Here is a 21,289-nt window from a genome sequence, read left to right on the forward strand (position 1 = left end):
CAATTTTATCTACCAAAACTTTCAACTGAAGGAACAAAAAGCATACCAATGACAAGTTACATCCTGAGGTCTTCAGCCAATTCAGTAATTTAGCATGGCATCTCTCTCTCTCATTTATATCAAAGAAATCTTTGAATAAGTTATGTTTTCCATAACAGCAGAAAACCCACAAATTTCGAATGCTAGTCTCTAAGGCCAATGCTAAAGTGTAACTGTTGTGTGGGCTGGTAACAAAAATAGCTCCTTTAAAACAGGTAAAAAAATTTTCTTTCCTTATTTTTATTTAATTCCCTTTGAAGAAAATTAAGGCCATATACTTAATCCATAGTAGGGAAGCAGATGCCTTAAATTTGTATAACCCAACAACTCTTCCAGAATAACCTAATATGGATTTAAACTTTCCTTTTCAAAATCAACTAATAAACAAATATATGTCAATGGATTCAATTGTTGTAGCAATATTTCCAGAAATAGTTTGGTTATCTAGATTTTTAGACTCCAAAGTAAAAATAGCTGCGTGTTCTGAGCTCACTATCCATGAACTCTGAACTGAGATGAAGTCATACAGCAACACTGTCCAAGCACGCAGTGCAGAGATATGGCAGGTCATATATACTTTTTTTAGCAGAGGGAAGAGGAGCATCACTCTGCATTTTCTGAAGTAACATAATGTGATACATAACCTACTATCATAAAGAGTGCTACAATAAAGATGTGTAGTACCTATAAGCATTTACAAACATGCTTGGACTGCATCTCTCCAGAGAGTAAGAGACTACTTTTCCCCTCAATTATATAATTTGTCAAACAAAGCAGAGTTTATAAATATTTATTAATAGGAAAACACCAAAAGTATTTTTCCTTTCTTTAATTTAGCATGCAGAATCAACTCATATTAAGTTTTTATGAACGGCCAGGCCACCATAAAAGGGGCATACAACTCCTGCATGGTTCACTACCTGGCAACAATGCACATAAACAGTGTTTTTATCAGACAATCTCTCTAAAGAAAAAAAAAAAGAAAAAAAAAAACAGTGTAAGAAAAGTAAGATCTGTTAAATCAAAAGACCTTGTATTGGGCAGTGCACAAGAAAAGTAATTTCTAGTACCTCTGTAAAGGTCATCTTCAGTTTTTATTGCAGTTTGCTTTCGTTTGTGTCTCTTACTTTGAAGAACTGTACAATACCTGTCCAGTATATGCAAAGTCCAGGGCTTGTTTTAAACCAAGGCTTGTGACACCATGCAAATTCACCTCATCAGCTTCACTTTCAACCATGCAGAGACTGAACATTGCCTATGGAAAGAAAAGAAATGTTATTAACCATTAAAAAAACACCCAGTGAAGGTGCAGGAAGAAGACTGATTTTTCCATCTTCACTAACCTTTGTTTTCCCTTGGATAAGAATTCTAAATAGCAACAAACTTGCAAGTTAGAATGAGATTTACATCAAGTTTTCAATGCTAAACCCATAGCAATCGATGTCGCAACTGAGTCGTTTTATCAACAAAGAAATACAAAATCTTATTCTGGAAAAACTGAAACAAATCCCTTTGGTCCATGTATATATACTTCTTAATGAAGTAATTCAATTGAAATCAATGTGAACAGTCACAAAATAACATATCACTCAATAAAAAAGATAAAGAACTGGACTCTAAAAAAAAAAATAAAACTACACAAGCACCACTACAAATAATACTTATGTATAGTATCATTACATATAGGAAGGAAAAATAAGCCATACACAATTACTTGTATGAGAAGAAGGGGCAATTAATACACCAACTTTTATAAACAATCCTTTCCAAATAAGCATCTCAGACCAGAATGTGAACAATAAAATACTCAAGTTATTGAATGAGGAGGAAGGATGGAGATGCAGTCACCTAAACTTACAACTTCCCCTTACTTGTTATTGCCCCAGTTTCTCAGATGTTAAAACCTAAACTGAAGATTGGTAAGGTGCTTCCCTTATGGAACTTCCCTGAAAATAACACTGAGGAGAGCAACTGTCCCTTTCATCCAGTCTTACCTTCCAAATCATCAGTCTTCAGTGCCTCCCTAGACTGAAGCAACTGTACTAAGTCTCCGGATCCTTGCAGGAAACTGTCTTCCCATCTCTGTTAAACTAAGATTGCTGTCTTTGCCCTTCACTCTTTCCTCCCAGCCTGCACTCCCGCTGCAGTACCCCTACTTACCACTCCTTCCCTCATCTATCATTCCCATTCTCCATTCTTTGTCACTCTCCAACACATTTTTTAACAAAATATACCACTCAGTCTTTAGACAGTAAACTGCGAACAAATAAACTGAACAGTTCTACCATCTGTCATTGCTAAAGAGAGTCTAAACTTATCCCCAGTAGGTTTTGCACCAAACTTAATGCCTCTACGGAGGCTACCAAACATCACCTTGAATAGAATAGAATCATTAAGTTTGGAAAAGACCTCTAAGATCATCAAGTCCAACCATCAACCCAACACCACCATGCCCACTAAACCATGTCCTGAAGTGCCACATCTATGCATTTTTTGAACACCACCAGGGATGGTGACTCAACCGCTTCCCTGGGCAGCCTGTTCCAATGCCTGACAACCCTTTCGCTGAAGAAATTTTTCGTAATATCTGATCTAAACGTCCCCTGGCACAACTTGATGCCGTTCCCTCTTGTCACATAGCTTGTTATTTGGGAGAAGAGACCAATCCCCACCTCACTACAACCCCCTTTCAGGTAGTTGCAGAGAGCGATAAGGTCTCCCCTCAGCCTCCTTTTCTCCAGACTAAACAACCCCAGTTCCCTCAGCCGCTCCTCGTAAGACTTGTGCTCCAGGCCCTTCACCAGCTTTGTTGCCCTTCTCTGGACACACTTGTGGTGGGTTGACTCTGGCTGGATGCCAGATGCCCACCAAAGCCGTTCTATCACTCCCCCCCTCAGCTGGACAGGGGAGAGAAAATATAACAAAGGGCTCGTGGGTCGCGATAAGGACAGGGAGAGATCACTCACCAATTACTGTCACAGGCAAAACAGACTCGACTTGGGGAAAATTAACTTAATTTATTGCCAGTCAACAAGAGTAGGGTAACGAGAAATAAAACCAAATCTCAAAACACCTTCCCTCCACCCTCCCTTCTTTCCGGGCACAGCTTCACTCCCGGACTCTCTACCTACGCCCCCCAGCGGCACAGGGGGACGGGGAATAGGAGTTGGGGTCAGTTCATCACGTTATCTCTGCTGCTTCATCCTCCTCAGGGCAGGACTCCTCACACCCTTCCCTTGCTCCAGTGTGGGGACCCTGCCACGGGAGACAGTCCTCCATGAACTTCTCCAACGTGGGTCCTTCTCACAGGCTGCAGTTCTTCACAAACTGCTCCAGCATGAGTTCCTTCCACAGGCTGCAGTCCTTCAGGCACAGACTGCTCCAGCGTGGGTCCCCCTCGGGGTCACAAGTCCTGCCAGAAAACCTGCTCTAGCATGGGCTCCTCTCTACACGGGGCCACAGGTCCTGCCAGCAGCCTGCTCCAGCGCGGGGTTCCCACGGGGTCACAGCCTCCTTCGGGCATCCCCCTGCTCCGGCGTGGGGTCCTCCCTGGGCTGCAGGTGGATATCTGCTCCCCCGTGGACTTCCCTGGGCTGCAGGGGGACAGCCTGCCCCACCATGGTCTTCCCCACGGGCTGCAGGGGAATCTCTGCTCCGGCGCCTGGAGCACCTCCTCCCCTTCTTCTTCACTGACCTGGGGGTCTGCAGGGCTGTTTCTCTTACATGTTCTCACTCCTTTCTCCGGCTGCCATTTCTGTGTGTCCTGCAACTTTTTTTCCTTCTTAAATCTGTTCTCCTAGAGGCACTACCACCATCGCTGATTTGCTCGGCCCCAGACAGCGGCAGGTCTGTCTTAGAGCCAGCTGATATTGGGTCTGTCGGACACAGAGGAAGCTTCCAGCAGCTTCTCACAGAAGCCACCACTGTAATCCCCCCGCTACCAAAACCTTGCCACACCACTGTAATCCCCCCGCTACCAAAACCTTGCCACACAAACCCAATACAACTTTCCAACACCTCAATGTCTTTCCTGCAGTGAGGGGCCCAAAACTGAACACAGGACTCGAGGTGCGGCCTCACCAGTGCCCAGTACAGGGGGACAATCTCTTCCATAGTCCTGCTGGCCACACTATTTCTGATACAGGCCAGGATGCCATTGGTCTTCTTGGCCACGTGGGCACACTGCTGGCTCATATTGAGCCGGCTGTCGACCAAAACCCCCCAGGTCTTTTTCCGCCAGGCAGCTTTCCACTCTTCCCAAGCCTGTAGCGCTGCATGGGGTTGTTGTGACCCAAGTGCAGGACCTGGCACTCGACCTTGTTGAACCTCATACAGTTGGCCTCGGCCCATCGATCCAGCCTGTCCAGATCCCTCTGTAGAGCCTTCCTACCCTTGAGTAGATCAACACTCCTGCCCAACCTGGTGTCATCCGCAAACTTGCTGAGGGTGCACTTGATCCCCTCGTCCAGATCATTGATAAAGATATTAAAGAGAACTGGCCCCAATACTGAGCCCTGGGGAACACCACTTGTGACTGACCGCCAGCTCTAGTAAAGAAGCACTTCTTATGAACATACTCCCTGCTACATCTGTCTCTACTCTGGCTGATACCTGCAGAAGCTCAGGCAGTCAACAAGCACACTGGATTTCATATGTGCAACCTGTCCACCCAGCACTGCTGAATTTTAAGGAAAAAAATAAGCCCCACCCCCTCTAACAGTTTAGCACATAGCATTCACCTGGACCCAGGTGCATTTTTTGAAGAACTGTTTCCTGCAAATAAGTAATTTCTTCTGAAAATGTTAGTATTTTCATCATTAAAATGCCATAATTTGACATAAATCTGTTGCCTGGAAATCATCCAGTATAAGCAAGAGTGACATTTATCACAGTCACTCCCTGTATTTTTGCAATTTCTATCTCAATAAAGTGATATCAGGGCTTCTTCCAAACTGGCAAGAAAAAAGAAGCATCAAATAGTTTAAAAGGTTTATAAAAAAAAAAAATGCAGTTAGACACAGCCATGAAATATACCTAGATAGAAAAAAAAATAAATTCTAACAAGTTCAGACACTTTTCTAATTCCATTAAAATTAGAGTTGGACATTTCATTGTCATTTAGATGTATCAAATGAGCTCTAATAGCTACTTTGAGGCTTCAGGGCTTGCCAGGAGCTGCAAGGTACCCATCAGCCACCTGCTCCCTGCAAAAGCAGACCTGCAGTTTGTGTCTGGAAGAATCAAGCTTCTCTTCTCAGAAATTCACTACTAAATAAACTTTTTGGATAATATTCTTTTTATACACCAATTCCTGAATAAAGAGAGTAAGTCTCAAAGCAACACCTGTCTACATAGGGGTAGATTTTCACACCTTCTGTACACTCAGTTCCATCACAGCCTGCCTGCAGAAAGGCTGGAAATGCTCAGTGATACAAGATCCTGCATTCTCCGACTGTGCTACAGCAACTGCCTGTACACTACCTACCTGTACAAAGGAACCATCAAAAGAAAGTATGGTTACTAATAAAGTTTCTATTCTGATCGAGGGCTGATGTCCTATACAACAGGTTAAGCTTACAGATACAAAGAAACACTTAACTGAATCTCATCTGTACACCATGAATCACTTCTGTGAAGAACTGGTAGAGTTCTTCTTTGTAGACCTACTAACTTTACCTTTAGGAGACTATTCTATTGTATCACAAAGATTCCAACAGGGTCCTTACACAAGTCTATTGCTGCACTTAACTTAGTAAACTCAGCAGGATCAGGCCACTAACTCAGTTACTGTCCATAATCATCCACAGCATTTAACTAACACAGCCTCCAGCAGAGCTTTGATCCCCTGCCAACTAGCGCTCTCCCAGGCAATGCCCAGTCTATGGTTCAGGGGATAACTCAAGCTATGGCTGTTCTAAATAGACAGCATGCATAAAGCAAACCTGTTTGCAGAGAGGAGAAGGTTTAACCATACAGACATGAGCCATGCTGTGCCAGTCACTTTTAGAGCCAGAAAACGTGCTCTTATCCATCTTATTTGCTAGTACAGGCATAGTCTAATAGTGCAATAGGCTATTAGAACTGGAGCTGCCAGTAAACCATAGGACTGTGGCTTTGCGTGCTATCTGCTATATGGAATTCATTTTCTCTCATACTATCCTCTCAGTATTCTGTGGAAGTTTTTGATATGGAGTATGAACTACATTTGTTTCTCAGGGGGCAAGGCCAAAGAACTTGATCGAAAGATAAGGTCTGCAATGGTCCTCAGACAGTTCACATTCAGCTGAACTGGATTAGCCTCCAGGAAAGTACTCTCCCACACAGATGAACCTAGTACTGCTCAGTGATCCACACTCCCTTCACCAGTAGGCAAATTTCCTTCTCAGCCCGATAGTTTAAAGGTTTAATCCAGCATGAAAAAAACCTGTCCAATCATAGGCAGAAATTGGGCTCAAACTCAGTCTGTAATTTGGACTGCTGTACTTGAATATTGTAGTTTTAACTGTAGAAACATATGGATCATTAAATTCTGGCTTGAGACTTCACCAATACCTGGAGAATGAGTTACAGTTGGGCTGTCAAACTCTGATTTCAGTTGCATCTCTGAAGATGCTCTGAGGTTTTGTGAGCTTAAATAGATCCATCAGTCATGTTTTTAATGCAAGGCTAGTAGCCTACTTTATTTTTCCTTTGGGTACATTAAAAATAAGGCAATAAGATAAATATCTCAGGTGGATGTACAAGTGACAGACAAGAAAAACAATGAAATATAAAATATTTGGACAAGTGCACAATTCAAAGTCAAACTTACCAGAAAAGTGACCAAATTTGGCTAAGCATGAAATGTTAATTATTTTAGTTATTAATTTCATTCAACAATGCTAATATGTCTTACTTTATTTTAAAATACTTCGGCTTGGACAAAATAAAATCTCTTTGAAAACACCTCATTCCTCCTCCAAGAGCTTCACGAGAGTGGGCAGTACAAGTTGCCAATATGTTAACCAAAAATCCCTTTTATAATAAAACCCACTGGAGAGAGGATCTATCTTTTCTTCAAGTTCCTTTAAATATCCAGGTCTTGTTCTGGATCCAAATCACTCAATGAGCCAACATTGTGGGAAATACAGTGATTATTTAAATTCTGCTGTTTCAGTCAAGATTTTAATTAAGTATACCAATTCCCCAAAAGAAAAGTAAACACAATCCACTTCCCATTCTGTGGCAACTGCTCCAAAATTCAGGTTTCAACATCCTGTCACAAATGGATATATTCCATTTGTGGAATTTCTCCTCACATTCCAAGCTCACAATTGTTTAAGAAGCTACAAATTAGGATGGCCTCATTTTTGTGGGGCAAGCAGATGTTTTATTAGCTGTTAAAAGAGGAGGAAGGGAGGAATCAACCCTCTATTCTTCTTCTAATCTTGGCTTGAAACAGAAACAGAGCTAGAGAACTATTCCCAAAGGAAAACAAAAACAAAGCACACAATCCCTAGATAAAAATAATCAAACCATAAAACAACTCTCAGACTCTTGAAAATTTGACTTCAAAGTAACATGGCAAGTTGACGGGCATTTAATACACAGCACAACTGCATGCAGTTTCGCTACTTTGCCCTCAGCAGGCAAAGGCACCTTTATAAAATGGTTTCTTCTGCAAACACAGAACACAAAAGACAAGAGCTCAAAACTGAATGGCACACAACAACAGGGTGACTAGGCTCAGATGTGATCAAATTTGATGTAACCAGGCAGAATAGCCTGAGTAAAAGATACTTAGAACAGTCATTGTATCTAACTTTCCATGCTCAGCTTCTGCTGCTGAGCTTAGCTTTCAAAAGCAAAACGCAAGATGGGTGTAAAATACCACCAAATCAGAATAATGTATTACTGTTAAAATAAGTATAAGACAAAAAAATGTCTAGATACGTTGATTTTATCACTCAGCACTGCAACAATCCTCCACAACATAAAACTTTAAGAACAGACACCAGGGTCACAGAAACACAAAATTATATTCAAAATCCCCAAAATACAAATTGCTCACTGTCACAATGGTGAGGTAAAAAACTGCTTGTCTTTGAGTCATTTTCTTACTTACTCAGATGTTCCATATCCATGAGAGTAACGAGCCTGTCCTCATTTGTACACATCAATCTTACAGCCATGTCAGGCATAGCAAGCAGTAAATCATCACAAAACAATGAAGTTGTATGATATTTTACACAAGTAAACTCTTTCAGTGAATTCCACTCAACTTAGTGGACTTTTAAAGGCAAGAAACAGATTCAAAACATACGCAGCCTCAAGAGACAGGTAAATGAATATAAAAATGGTTATGCTGTTAAAAAAAAAAACAGTGACCAAAATTATAAGTAACTTACTGTTATGACACGGGGAAAGAAACTGGAATTCTTATTATTGAGCTTTTCTAAGCTTTCTGCTGGGAGTTAAAGAAAAAATAAATAAAACTGAACACTGAGGTAACCACTGGATTCTAATGTAAATCTGCATAAAACCTGTTTAACATTTAAGAGATTTTTAAAGGAAATTAATAAAGTCATTAAATTAACAATACTATGATACATTGGGTAAATACTGGATAGAAGGGAAATTGGTAAAATACCTGAAAACTTGAGAGAAAAGGAGAGGAAATTGTCATCAGGGCCTGTAATAATAGTATCTGAAGTTAGGTAGCTGTATAACAAAAGTAAGTAAAAATGTTTTCTGGGTAATCAACAGATAGAAATACGCATGTTTAGACACCAATTTACAGAACTTAGTGGGATGAAATATCTTTTGTACTTTAACTGTAGAGGAAACCTAAACACTTAGCTTAGCCCAGATGCCTAAAATAGGTGAAAATTTTAATCCTAAGATTAAAGGGTTGAGTGAATTGAAGGATGAAAGTTGAAGAGATAAGAGTGAATTGTGTCCTTTTAGTGTATTCATTTTAGAAGAACAGAAGAACTTCTGAAGATGAGTATTTCTGGAATTAAAGCTACAAACAATGACAGCAATAATAACTAAGAAATGTTTGCACCTGTAAGTTTCTTTCCTGTCACAAATTACTACATATAAGAACCAAAGTTTTCTTTCACTTCTCTGAACTCACATAAAGTCATTTCTACTTGAAAAGCCTTAGGTGAGTGGGTCTTCAAAAAAAGAAAAAAAAAAGTTACAGATCACCAATTATGAGAGGTTGAATCCACACAAAATGCCTTCAGTTTGCCTATCTTGACCTTCTTATGCTCATCCGTTACTTCAGCTACATCAGCCCCTAGCCAACTTTTCTGGTATGTTCCAAATGGGAGATGAGCAAATGACCATTTAAATTACTGCCTTCAAGAAATACCCTGGCTCTTCTAGGAGTAAAGTACACAGTTCCAAGTGCATAGCAATTACCTCTAAAATATCTCAAATTTCCCTCGGCAAGATTGTGAAAAGACATTCATCATTATCCATTTTTCTTTGATTCAACTCTAAATGCAACTTGCAAAAGAAATCTAAGTGTTCAAAAACCAAAAAGTAAGCTGAGCTTACTACAGCAATCTACAGTAACCCAAAGAGCAACATTTCCAAATTTCCTCCCTCTGTTTCTCAAACACTGTTTTGGTAACTACCAGCAGCCCTAGTTCTGAGTTCACTACTATACCAAATGAACATTTGGACCTCCCCACCAATGCATAGCTCTGACCTACACAAATTCTTGTTCAACCACAGACTTAGCAGTAGATAGCAAGCTCAATAGTAAAGTCCTGGGATACTTTAGAATCACCTCCATTAAAAACTGCATTCATATGATGTTCATAGGGTTTCAGCAAGGCCAAGCTTGTTTTGCAGAACACAATGCAAATAACTCAGTCCATCTCCCACTTGGCTTATCCCACCACCTTTCATCCTTGACTCCAACTGGCATTTGGAAGCTCTTGCAACTGACGTGCAAGAGCCTGTCTTTACCTTCAGCTGTTGTTCTTGTGTGGCTGTCCAGAAATCTGACACATTCTCTACTGCAAAGTGCATATGCATTTGCTGCACTTCCCCACAATCAGCAGCAGATAGGGAAAGTGGAAAGTTGGCACACAGTGAAATAGCATTCTTGTAGTTCCTTTCATTGCACCACACTCAAAAAGATGAACACCCAGAAGTCAAGACGAACTAACAGCAAGTTAAGATCAATGCACAAGATGAGCTTTCTCATCTCTAAGTTAATATAGAGCTCTGTGTTAAAAACTCACTCCTACTTTTCCTACTAATTACCAACTATATTATAAGCACTCTGGTCAAATGCTACAAGAAAAAATTCATATCCGTCTTACCATAAGTTAAACCTCAAGTATGCCATCCCACCCAGCCTCTTATTACTGAGGCTGAGCTCTATAGGAAAAAATTAAGATGCACCAAACAAGTTGTTTGGTAGTCACGTTAACTATTTAACTAACTTTTTTCCACCCAATTCAGAAACAGGTCTGAAGAAAACAAGAAACTTTATACTTACAGCTGGGAAAGAAAAAAAAAAAAAAGCACTACAACAACTTTGAAAGTGAGTGAACATCTGTTCTGTCTACCTAGCAAACTAATTGGTAAAGAACTGATCAATGAAATCACCAAGGTTTTCCTTCCTATTTATCTTCTGGCGCTGAATTTTTAAAGTAACTAGCACTATCTAGCATTGGTTTACTGTTTTAGAAGAGCAGAATTGTCATCTCAAATTTCTGCCTCCACAATTCCACGATGATATTGCTTGAGTTCTTTTTAATATTATTTGAAAATGGGCATCTCCATTAAGTGCAGTGTTTTATTCAAATTCACTTCCCACAGTATATGTACTTACTTCTATATTCACCTGTTTCACATCTTTTTCTTTACAGGAAACTTCTATATTCACCTGTTTCACATCTTTTTCTTTACAGGAAATTGATCGTACTTCTCATCTCATGCATCAGAAAAGCTATGAAGAAAGTAAACTAACACTTCAGAGATCTTGGATCAATTTCCTACACTGCTCAGGGAATTCAGTTATGATGTGATACCTCAAGATTTTTTTATTGCACATGTAATTTTAAGCCTGTGAGAAGTCTTACTGGCATCAATGGAACAGCTCAATCATGCATTTTTTCTGACTTGGGACCTAAGCCTAGCCGTATATAGGTCACTCAAGCTTGTAAGTATCTAGTCCTGAGAATATCTTATCTATTTGGACCATAAACTCAGGCCAAAACATTCTCCTTTGCAGTTTGTACTAAAAATAGCAACTCACTGTTCATGTAACAGTAATATTAAATAAATAAATCATAATCTATTTAATCCCTTTTGTTGTACTACTCTGGAATTAACCTTTACATGTTCTTAACTTTATGTTCTAATCCTTCATTACATAAGCAATATTATTTCTTCTTTGCTGTTTTCACCTATCACAACAACAAAAAATACTCAGAATGTATTAACAGGAGTCAAAATACTACTTGGACAGATGACAATATTCACATCAAATGTCAACTATGTTCTAGATATGTAACATATACTTATCCAAATAACCACTTTGATATGTCAATGTTTCCTTACTGCATGTGAAAGTGTGGCTTGTTCTTCTCATAACTAGCATGTTATATTTTGCTTGTTTTCCTCCCGGTTTAAGCCTGTCTATCCTAAATCAATAATCAGCCTTGTCCTCTAGAGTCTCTTGCACACTGAAAAACATATCCATCAATACCAACTGCATGAAATATGATTAAGAGGCTCATTACATGATTCTTCTGAAAAAGTTCTATATAAATTCCCAGAGAAAATGTCACATAACGTCAATCACTGATAACTGAGCCTGCAGTAACTCATCTGCTCAATGAATCTACCTAAATATTGTTTTTTAAGCATTTGCCATGCAACTAAAATGAATCATGTAAAATGAAAAGGTCAGCTATCATTCAGTTTAAGGGAATACATATTTAAAGAAATTAGAAGAAATAAAAGAAAAACTGAGCAGCAAAATATACAATGTTATGCACAGTACTGAAGTCTCACATATTACTGTTAGCAAAGCAAATTCCACTGAACCTTTGGTGTTTCTTTCAGTATATCACAGTGTCAGACAGTGATACTTGATCGCACAGCCCCTAAGAGCTTACCAAATCAATGACACATGCAATGCACTTGTTGCATTGCATTTTTAATACAGAAAGATATCACTTTCTTAATATCTTTAGAAATAAGTAATGAAAACTGAAGTAAAGAGCTATCCTACCATTTAGAGGGCCTAACGATGTGATATTTTTTCCTGTTTGTATAGTGCACATTTTTGGGGGAGTAACCCAGCAAGAACAAAGTCATTTTCTTTGTTGTAACAAGGCACGGGGTCTTCACTCCCAGTCAAAATAAAAAACAATATAAGCATTTTTTGCTAACAAGTTACACTGTTGGATGAACCTGCATCAAACCTAATTCATGTTTTGATAGTCAGAGTTTAACAGTCAGTGTAATGTGTCTTCCCCAAATTTCTGCTTAGATGCACAAACATAATTTAAGACACAAGGAAAAAGGACAGATTGTAGCATACTACTCCTAATGAGCTGCTGCATCATCACTAAAAAGACCTATATTCAAAAGTAGTCTAGAATTATTTTGTTTCTACAACACAACTTACAATTTTCATGTGCAACGCCATATGAGAATAAAAAAAAAAATTAACAGTGAACTATTACAGCTAAATAACCTTATTAGCTCCAATATTTCAAAATAAATGAGACATCACAGGTGGTCCTGAATACCAAAATTATTGTTTTCGCTGTGGCAGAAGCAAGAAAACTGAATTGTAAGGACAGTGCCATGCAAAGCACTGCATAAATCTGCAGTAATGTACAGTCTGTTCTAACAACAGTCACTCTTAAACAGGCCTGCCTTTTGGAATATAAAGGGAGCAGCATAACTAAAACCAGATTTTTTTTCCAGCATCTCCAGTCAAGCACAGAAAAGTATGAGTCACATTTGCAAATTTTGGCTTAAATTGGTTTAATGCTTCCCAGTGAATGCATAAGCCTATTGTTCATGTCCTTTGATGATTTTAGCAAGTGGTATCAAAAGCAAGCTCAAAATAAAACTGGAATAAAAGTCAGTTAGCTCTTGAACTAGCATTTCAACTACATTTCATTAAGGGAGGCAAAGCTTTTTGTGATTTCTTTTTGCAGGAAAAGCCATGATCAAAACTTTGACACCTTTAAGGGGCTTATTTTTAAAAGCATACTTCATAAAGTACCATCAAGACAAGTATCCCATCTAAGTGCATACGGGCTATAACTAAATAGTTGTCCAGCAAGGCTTAATCTAACAGAACTGGAGTAACATAATCGTAGTTATTATTATAATTAGCTACTTAAGAAACCATTTATAATGTGATGTAAATGTTGTTAGACACTGACATCCAAATGTTCCAACCAATAGTAAAACTACGGCAATTATCTTCTATTCTCTGGCCCATTTTATGAGGGTTTGAACTAGATACCCTTCATATCTTTTAAAACAATCCTATTTTCCATTATGAATATAAATCGTGCTTTCCATTAAGATTATAGCATAATTTTGCTAAAGAAGTACCCTTAATTCCCACCAACATATTTAGTAAATTATTTTATACAAAGGCCAAAGAATAAAACTAGCTCACTGACCATTTTTCTTTGGTTTTCCACATCCTTTTACTGATAAAACCTACAAAAGTAATTAAACACTAAAAATTTGCTAAACAAAAGAAGAATGACTTGAATAACCAAGCTTGTGTTAATATTGCAGTCATTTGTCACAGTAGTTTTCATCATCAGCTGAGCTCTGCCCTCCATCCGCTATCTCCTCCGGAACAAATGCCTCTATAAAATCATCTCTTCATTTTATTTTTAGTAGTCTACATTTGGCTGTGCTCATTTGTCCTTTGGCTTTTCCTTCATCTCAAACACACAAACCCCCTCCAAACTAACAGACCACGATGACATCAATTTAATTATTCTCATAAATTCTATAGGCTTGACACCTACTACTTCTTGGTTGAAATCTAACTTTGGCAAGGTAGATCCTTAAGTGCCAGGTATGAGAGCTTCTAAAAATGTAGATGGACATTTCATTAAGCATCCTAATATTCAGTAATTTTGATTTCAAATGGGGTCTGTGTACATTTGTTGCCTATTTGTATAGCTGGTACCCTATGACCTTGGAAAGCCAGCTTATTCCATCAGTAGCAGAGAATGCTCCACATGTCTACGGAGATGGTAATTGGTAATTTGATTTTTGCACACATACACACACAAACGTAAAGTTGTTTTTATACATATAAAAGTAACAGCTGCAGCCTACCGGTGAAGAGTATGTTATGCTGGGCTCTAACCATTACTTTTCCACAAAATGGATTCACAAAAAGCTTTTGACAAAGGCCTTGAAAGACCTTGAAGGCAAACTAGGGAAGAGAGAAAAGAGATCTTTGCCTGGATAAGTAAGTGACTGAATAGGTAAAACAGTGAACAAGAAAAGAGCAGGCCAGTTTTCTCAGTGGGTGACGATTCCAGTGCAGCACCTCAGTCTGGGCTGTTTAACATACCCAGAGAAGATCTGGAAAAAGGCAAGTGCAGTGCAGCTAGAAAGTCCATTGAGGTAAAGCTATTCAAGGTAGTAAGGACATGGGCAAAATGTGATAAACTGTAAAAGGGTTGTATGAGATGAGCAGTTGGTTTTAAAATGGCAGCTGTAAAATTAGCATATGAGAGTTCCATGAAAAAGGCACCCCTGTTCTCAGCAACAGTTAAAAAAAAAAAAGGAATCAAAGCGTAGAAATTATTAGGCAAGAGAGAACAAAACAGAAATCAACCCTATGCCCATGCAAATCTATGCTTTGCCTACTGCTGCATGCAAATCTCTTACCCTCATCTCACAAAAGAAATACTAGAGCTGTAAAAGCTTCAGAGAAGGGCAAAAAGTATCATCAAGCATATGGAACAGCTTCCATTTGAGTAGCATTTGAGTAAGTCAGAAATTTCCAAGCTGGCAAAGAGAGGATTGAGTACCACAAGAAGAATACCTAGGAAGTGATGGTTCGTTGCCTTTTCCAATAGAAGAACTAGAAGGAATCAAGTGAAACTGGTGAAAATCAGATTCAGAACAAATGAAAAGCAGTTCTCCACACAACAGGCAGTGGGCTACCTTGTTAGAGAACACAGTGGATAAGAAATCTTACACAGGCTGAATGGGAAAGAGGATGAAAGCTTGGATGAGACCCCTATTTAGGCTTACTGAATAGACAGGAATCACACCCTGCTCAGAAAAAACGCCCCTGAGCTGAAAACAGCTGGGGAATTCTCAGGGACACACCACATCCACTTAGCCTGGATTTAATCTTTCTCTCCAGGCATCAAAAACAGCTACTGCTAAAGCAACTAGCCAATGATCCAACACAGTGTGGCCATTCTTACATTTTCACCCAATGCTGTTAAGGGCATCTCCCTCTTTCAAGGCATTACCTATTAAGTAGTACATCAAGAGGCAGTTTAATTCATTTGTCACTCACACATTAGGTCATCCAGTAAGAGTGGATTGGGACTTGGAGAGGTTTTAGATGTCTAAGTTTGAAAACATGTTGACTTGGGCAGATTAATTCCTGCCAGAGATAAGCAACCAGCAGCATTTTACAAAGCTGTTCGGGACAGTCAAATGTAGAGGTTCCACTGCTTAAATCCAACATTTTTCTAGATGAAGGCCTACAGTGACATGAATTTAACTAGCCGATATCACATTTCAGTCTACTAAAAAGAAGTTGTTAACAGGGTGTAAAAAACATGGCACTGTTGACAATGAAGCAACCGAAGAACTTGTTTAAAAGATGGGTATTTCCTCCAAAACTTCCAACAAGAATGATGTGCAACACAGAAGGCAAAAGTATGTGGATTGTGATGGGCTTCTCCATACAAATGAAGGGGAATGGAAGAAACCCTGAGGGAGCATCTAAAAGAAAAACAGCTATTTCAATAGTTTTAAAACATCCTAAGACCAGCTATATGTACAAGTGCAACATATGGATTATGTTTTTAGCTCTTCAGCAGTCTTGCCTCTTTCTTTGGATACTTCCCATGTTATTAGAATGGTATGTGGGTCCTAGTCACTGAAGCTAAAAGTGACACGCTGCCCAAATAACTCACTTGGGTGTTTTCAGCTTCACTACACCCACAGAATAATAGCTTTAATTTCTCCAGAGGTTGTGTAGGAAGATACTGATGGAGACTGCAAAATATAGAAGAGTGTCTACTGCATCCAACAATGTTCTAAAAATATAAGACTTCTTCACCAGACTATAGGGACTGAGAAGAAGACAAGTATGAAACATTTCTCTACCACAGGCCTGCCCGAATAAGTTGGCTTTCCACAGGCAGACACTTAGCAACACAGAAATTGCAGCTGAACCCAGACCAGCTTCAGAACACTTGCTATAGCAGCACTGCAAAATTGAACTGAGGTAGCCTAAAGCAAGCAAAGAAGATGGTAAAGAAAATTGGCAATTACAGCAACATGGCTGCAATGACTCCTTTCTGTCCTGCTTTTAAACTGAGCAAATTCATCAACTGAATAGTAAGCAAATACCACATGTTGGTATAACACTCATTTAATTCAAGACAATGAGCCACAGTCTCCTACAGCCTATCTCACTAACTGCAGAATTGATTCTGCCATACTTACTCATGGTGCACTTACTTACCATATAGGGACTTCAAAAACAAAAAAAACTAATCAAGAGGATAACTCAGAGAATAAGACACCATGCTGTCTACCATCCAGCAGTGGCAGAATTGCAATTAATTCATTTACATACTATGAGAATTGCAGCAGAAACATATTTACTCTGACAGCATAACAACTGTTGGGAATTTGAAAAGAGAATTCAGAAAAGAGAAGATTCTTGTAAATTATTTTGATAGCACCCACATTGCTGAGCTGAGGGAATTCTGTCTACAGCAAAGGAAAATTGCTTCAGAGCCTCACAGAATAAAAACCCATTAACTGCAAAGATAAGGATGAACAAAGTAAAATAACCCAGATACACTCCCTTACTTTGTCCACTTTGAAAGAATATTAAAATATTTATTTAGAAAGCTTTAAAATATTTGCAAACCATTTTGCATATACTTCAGAAGTAAAAAAGTTTGTTCAGATAAATATTACCCAACAAGCCACCTCACACCTGCCCATGCTACATTACTTCCAACGATTTGATTAAACTTAGTAAAACTATTGATGATGCCTGTATCAAACAGTATTTTAAGAAGTGAAGGAATGTGCTGCTTTCTCGACATTCGACTAACTGGATTACTGAATAATTAGTAACAAAACTCTAATTTGTATTTAAACCTTTATATTATGCTAGGAGTACAACATTTAAAAAAAAATTTTCCAGGCCTCCTCTTATTTTAGGCAAGTTTGGTTTTTTTTTTTTTTTCTAATGAGAGGCAAGCAGCACTAAGTAATCATTTCTCAACAATATAAGTAACAAGTTCACAACACCAGACACTACGATGAATCTTCAAATATCTTCTGCATTGTTGGCGTCACTCAGAACCATGTGTATTGTGCCACATTTAGCTGATTTAATGTGTAGAAGAATTAAAATATAGTGCTAAACAGTTAGACAACATGTTGAAATAGTCCTTAGATTTCTTACAGCATCACTGTAGTGAACGTTACGAGGTCAACAACTGCAAGCCTGGAACCACTACTAAGACTATATTCCTTCCCTTGCGGTTAGTATTCTTACATAGGAAGAATACAATAAAAAAAAAACCCAAGAGAGATTAAAAAGAGAGTTGAGAAGGGGGGGAAATAGTTTTATCTCAATATTAAGCATATTTAAGAGACATCTTTATCAAAGTTCTTAGCCAAGAAAACCGCTAGTGTGACAGTAAATGAGAATACTATATCCTGTTCTGAAGTTTTGTAGGGTGATTGGGAACTGCTCCTGAGTTAGGGCATTGATAATGGAGAATGGCACAGGACAATATAAATTAGTATGGCAGAAACAAGAAATGAATTGGTCAAAAGTCTTGAGGCTTCTCAGACTGTGAGGAAGAATGTTAAGAGTAAGAAGATGGCAAGGACATATAAGTAAATGAGAGATGCCACATAGCTGTGATATTACTAGTTGTGCATAAATTATGATGGCAGCAGAAAGATAGTTTGGTGTTTCATGGAAAATGTTTCAATTTTCATGTAAGTTACCATCAGTGAGAACAAAGATAAGAGGGAAAGGATGCAAGGAAACATAGCAGGGTGCATGATTTGTCACCTCTGGGACGTTCATCTGACATCTCTACAATTGTACATCTGCATCCTGTAGCTGATCTGTTAGTGTATCATGGATGTGTCAGATTTCCAAACAAATAGTTCCACCTGCAGTCCTTCTCTATCCCCAAGCCATATATGGATAGGTATGACTGCTTCTGAACAAATAACAGACGAGCTTTCTAGCTTGAGCACTAGAGGAGGATTTTTGTACTAAGAGTCAGGTTCACAAATAGGCTTGCTTTTCTTGGCCCTCTTCCTTGAATCCTTACAAGCAGTACACACATTTTCCCAAATCCATTGTGATGGTCTGCATAGTCTGGATGCAACACATACTATTCCTATAGTATTATCCTACTACACCTAAAAGAATGTTGGGTTTCAGCCTGTACTGTCTCAAACAAGTCTGTACTGGATATGTGTTCAGGAGTTCATGAAAAATAGTGTTGGCTCAGATTCTACCAGATTTTTGCACTCCCTGAATCCTTGGTCAATCCTAAAATGGTAGGTTTCACAAAAAGAATATGGATGGGGTAAGAGGAGACATGGTCATTTCAGCTACAGATCACATCTATACCACATCAGTTACACCTACATTTTTAGTTCCTTAACAAAAGAGCAGAACTTCAATTTAACTAAAATGTTCTAGGAATACTGTCTTTATTGTTTCAGTTCCATTATGAATCATAGAACAGTTGAGGTTGGAAGGGACCCCTGGAGGTCATCTCATCCAACCCCCTGCTCAGGCAGAGCCCAGGACCACATCTAGGTGGCTTCTGAATATCTCCATAGATGGAGACTCCATAACCTCACTGGGCAACCCGTGCCAGTGCTCAGTAACCCTCACAGGGGAAAAAAGTGTTTCCTGACATTCAGAGGAAACCTCAAGTGTTTCCATTTGTGCCTTTGTCCTATCAGTAGGCACCACTGAAAAGAGCCTGGCCCTGTCCTCTTTGCACTGTCTCTTCAGGTATTTATATACATTGATAAGATCCCCCTGAGCCTTCTCTGCTCCAGGCTAAACAGTCCCAGCTCTCTCAGCCTTTTCTCACAGGAGAGAAGCTCCAGTCCCATAATCATCTCCATGGCCCTGCGCTGGACTATCTCCAGTATGTCCATGTCTCTCTTGTACCAAGGAGTCCAATAAAGGACAAGTGTGTGTTATTAACATATTCTAGTGGCCATCAACTAAATGTATGTATTACATAATGAAAAAATATAAAGAAATGTTTCAGTAGTATTAATTAGGATAACATTGTTTGATTTACAATAATTAATTATTTTCATTTGGACGCTTTACCTCCACAGTGGACTTTCGTTGCCTTTATATTTACCAATTGTTTAAGAGTGCTTTTGGCACTGCCTTAGTTGCTTGAGTTGCTCAGAACTCAACAAAACCAAAATCCATTCCAAACATTGACCTCCATTTGTGAATTCTACTTACAATAGCTTATATACAAGAAGGTGATGCAATTGAACAGAGCCAACAAGTTCCATCGAATGAGGCAGAATCTGTTGTTAATTGCATTTCCTTCTTTTTGTTATCTTGTTCAACAAGATTGGTCTAACTTAGAATTTCAGGTTTCAAAGTCAATAAAAGACTGCTTTTCAGTGCAGGTTGTAGGTAGACAACAGGCATATGGGAATTCAGTTCAAGTTACCTGCTAGGTAATTATTACAAGCAGGTAGTATCTTTATGAAGGATATACTTTGAAGGATTTGAGCTGAAGAACCTGCAGTAATTATTAAAACAAATAAACAAACAAACAGGCATATAAAACATTTAACAAAAAGCAATGATTCTATATGCTTGGGAAAAATGAAAAAGCACTAGTTTAGAAACAATGTTAGATGATACAGTGAATCTATGTGACTGAGATCTACCAAAGCTGTTAGGCAAGTAATACAGATTAAATAGTTTAGTTTCTCAAATATATCATAATTGCCAACTGAGAAAATGAAATTAAAATGATCCCAGGAAAAGTTTAGACATACAAGAAGAAGTATTTCTCAACCTACACAGGAAGCTAAAAGTGAGGGTAAGAGCCTCTTTCGGCACAAAAGTCTCAGTCATGACTCGATATTACTAGAAGAATAGAGCTGATTTGGTCCAATGGAAAGAGCTAACATTTTTAAATGTTATCTGGAAAGACAATTTCTACATAGCATCACTTCCAGAGTACAATAGCAAGGAAAATACCATTCATTTGGTACACGTACATCAATGGTAAAATACTGAAAAACAAAATCACATTATACTGCAAAAGCAGCAGGTAATTCTGATTTCTCAGAACTAGGTCCTTAGATCTACCCCTAAGACATGTTAGGGAGAGCCTTTTCCTCTTTATGATTCATGTAACACAACCTCAAAAGCTATTTGCATCATGCAGTGTTTTCTACCACAGGGGTTTGTTTATAAAAATTAATTCTCTAACCTTATCAAGAAACAATGCAATATATGGCAAAATACAAACAATCAGCAATGTTGTGTACACAGGAACAAACTATCTGTTGACAGGGAGGAAAGATGGCACAGAAAAACCCTGAAAAGAAACCGCTTAAGAATCAACTGTGACAGTTAGAAGTACAAAGTCTGTATGCAAAAGTAGTATCTACTAGTTCATTTCAGAGAAGAAAGATTCTTCTAAGAATCAAGCATTCTCATTGTGGAAAAAAATTAGAATATTATTGACATTTTAAAATCTATTCTAGTTAACTGATATAATTTTGTTTATCCAGAGTACATGGAAATTCTGCATCTTTTTGGTAAAGATCAAAGTCCTGTGACTATAAACCCACTCAAATGAAAAATAAGGAAGAAAGGAGTTCTTCTGACTGGAAAACCAATGCATTTTGTACAAGAAAAATCTTGAGGTTATATAATCACCTGCCAACACTGTAAATGCCTACTAATGAAGTCATGCAGTAACATTTCATTTTGCTCCCAGAG

The 21,289-nt window shown here is 38.5% G+C and overlaps 1 protein-coding gene across 7 annotated transcripts in view; it reads right to left on the reverse strand.

The window, feature by feature from the left end:
• The window catches only part of KLHL32 (kelch like family member 32), a 131,925-nt gene that overhangs the window by 71,627 nt on the left and 39,009 nt on the right, over positions 1–21,289 (reverse strand). For 6 of the 7 annotated variants that reach the window (XR_008234304.1, XR_008234303.1, XM_052781469.1 and 3 more), the window contains exon 4: positions 1,187–1,294. Coding sequence is in view for 5 of the 7 variants with exons in the window: in XM_052781469.1 (XP_052637429.1) it covers positions 1,187–1,294 (108 nt within the window). In the remaining 2 variants the exon portion in view is untranslated. Of the gene's footprint in view, positions 1–1,109; positions 1,295–21,289 lie in introns of those variants that run through there. The other variant, XM_052781470.1, reaches the window with a different exon arrangement.

The sequence above is a fragment of the Harpia harpyja genome, chromosome 3 (assembly GCF_026419915.1).
Source record: "Harpia harpyja isolate bHarHar1 chromosome 3, bHarHar1 primary haplotype, whole genome shotgun sequence".
In the NCBI taxonomy this organism is placed as follows: domain Eukaryota; kingdom Metazoa; phylum Chordata; class Aves; order Accipitriformes; family Accipitridae; genus Harpia; species Harpia harpyja.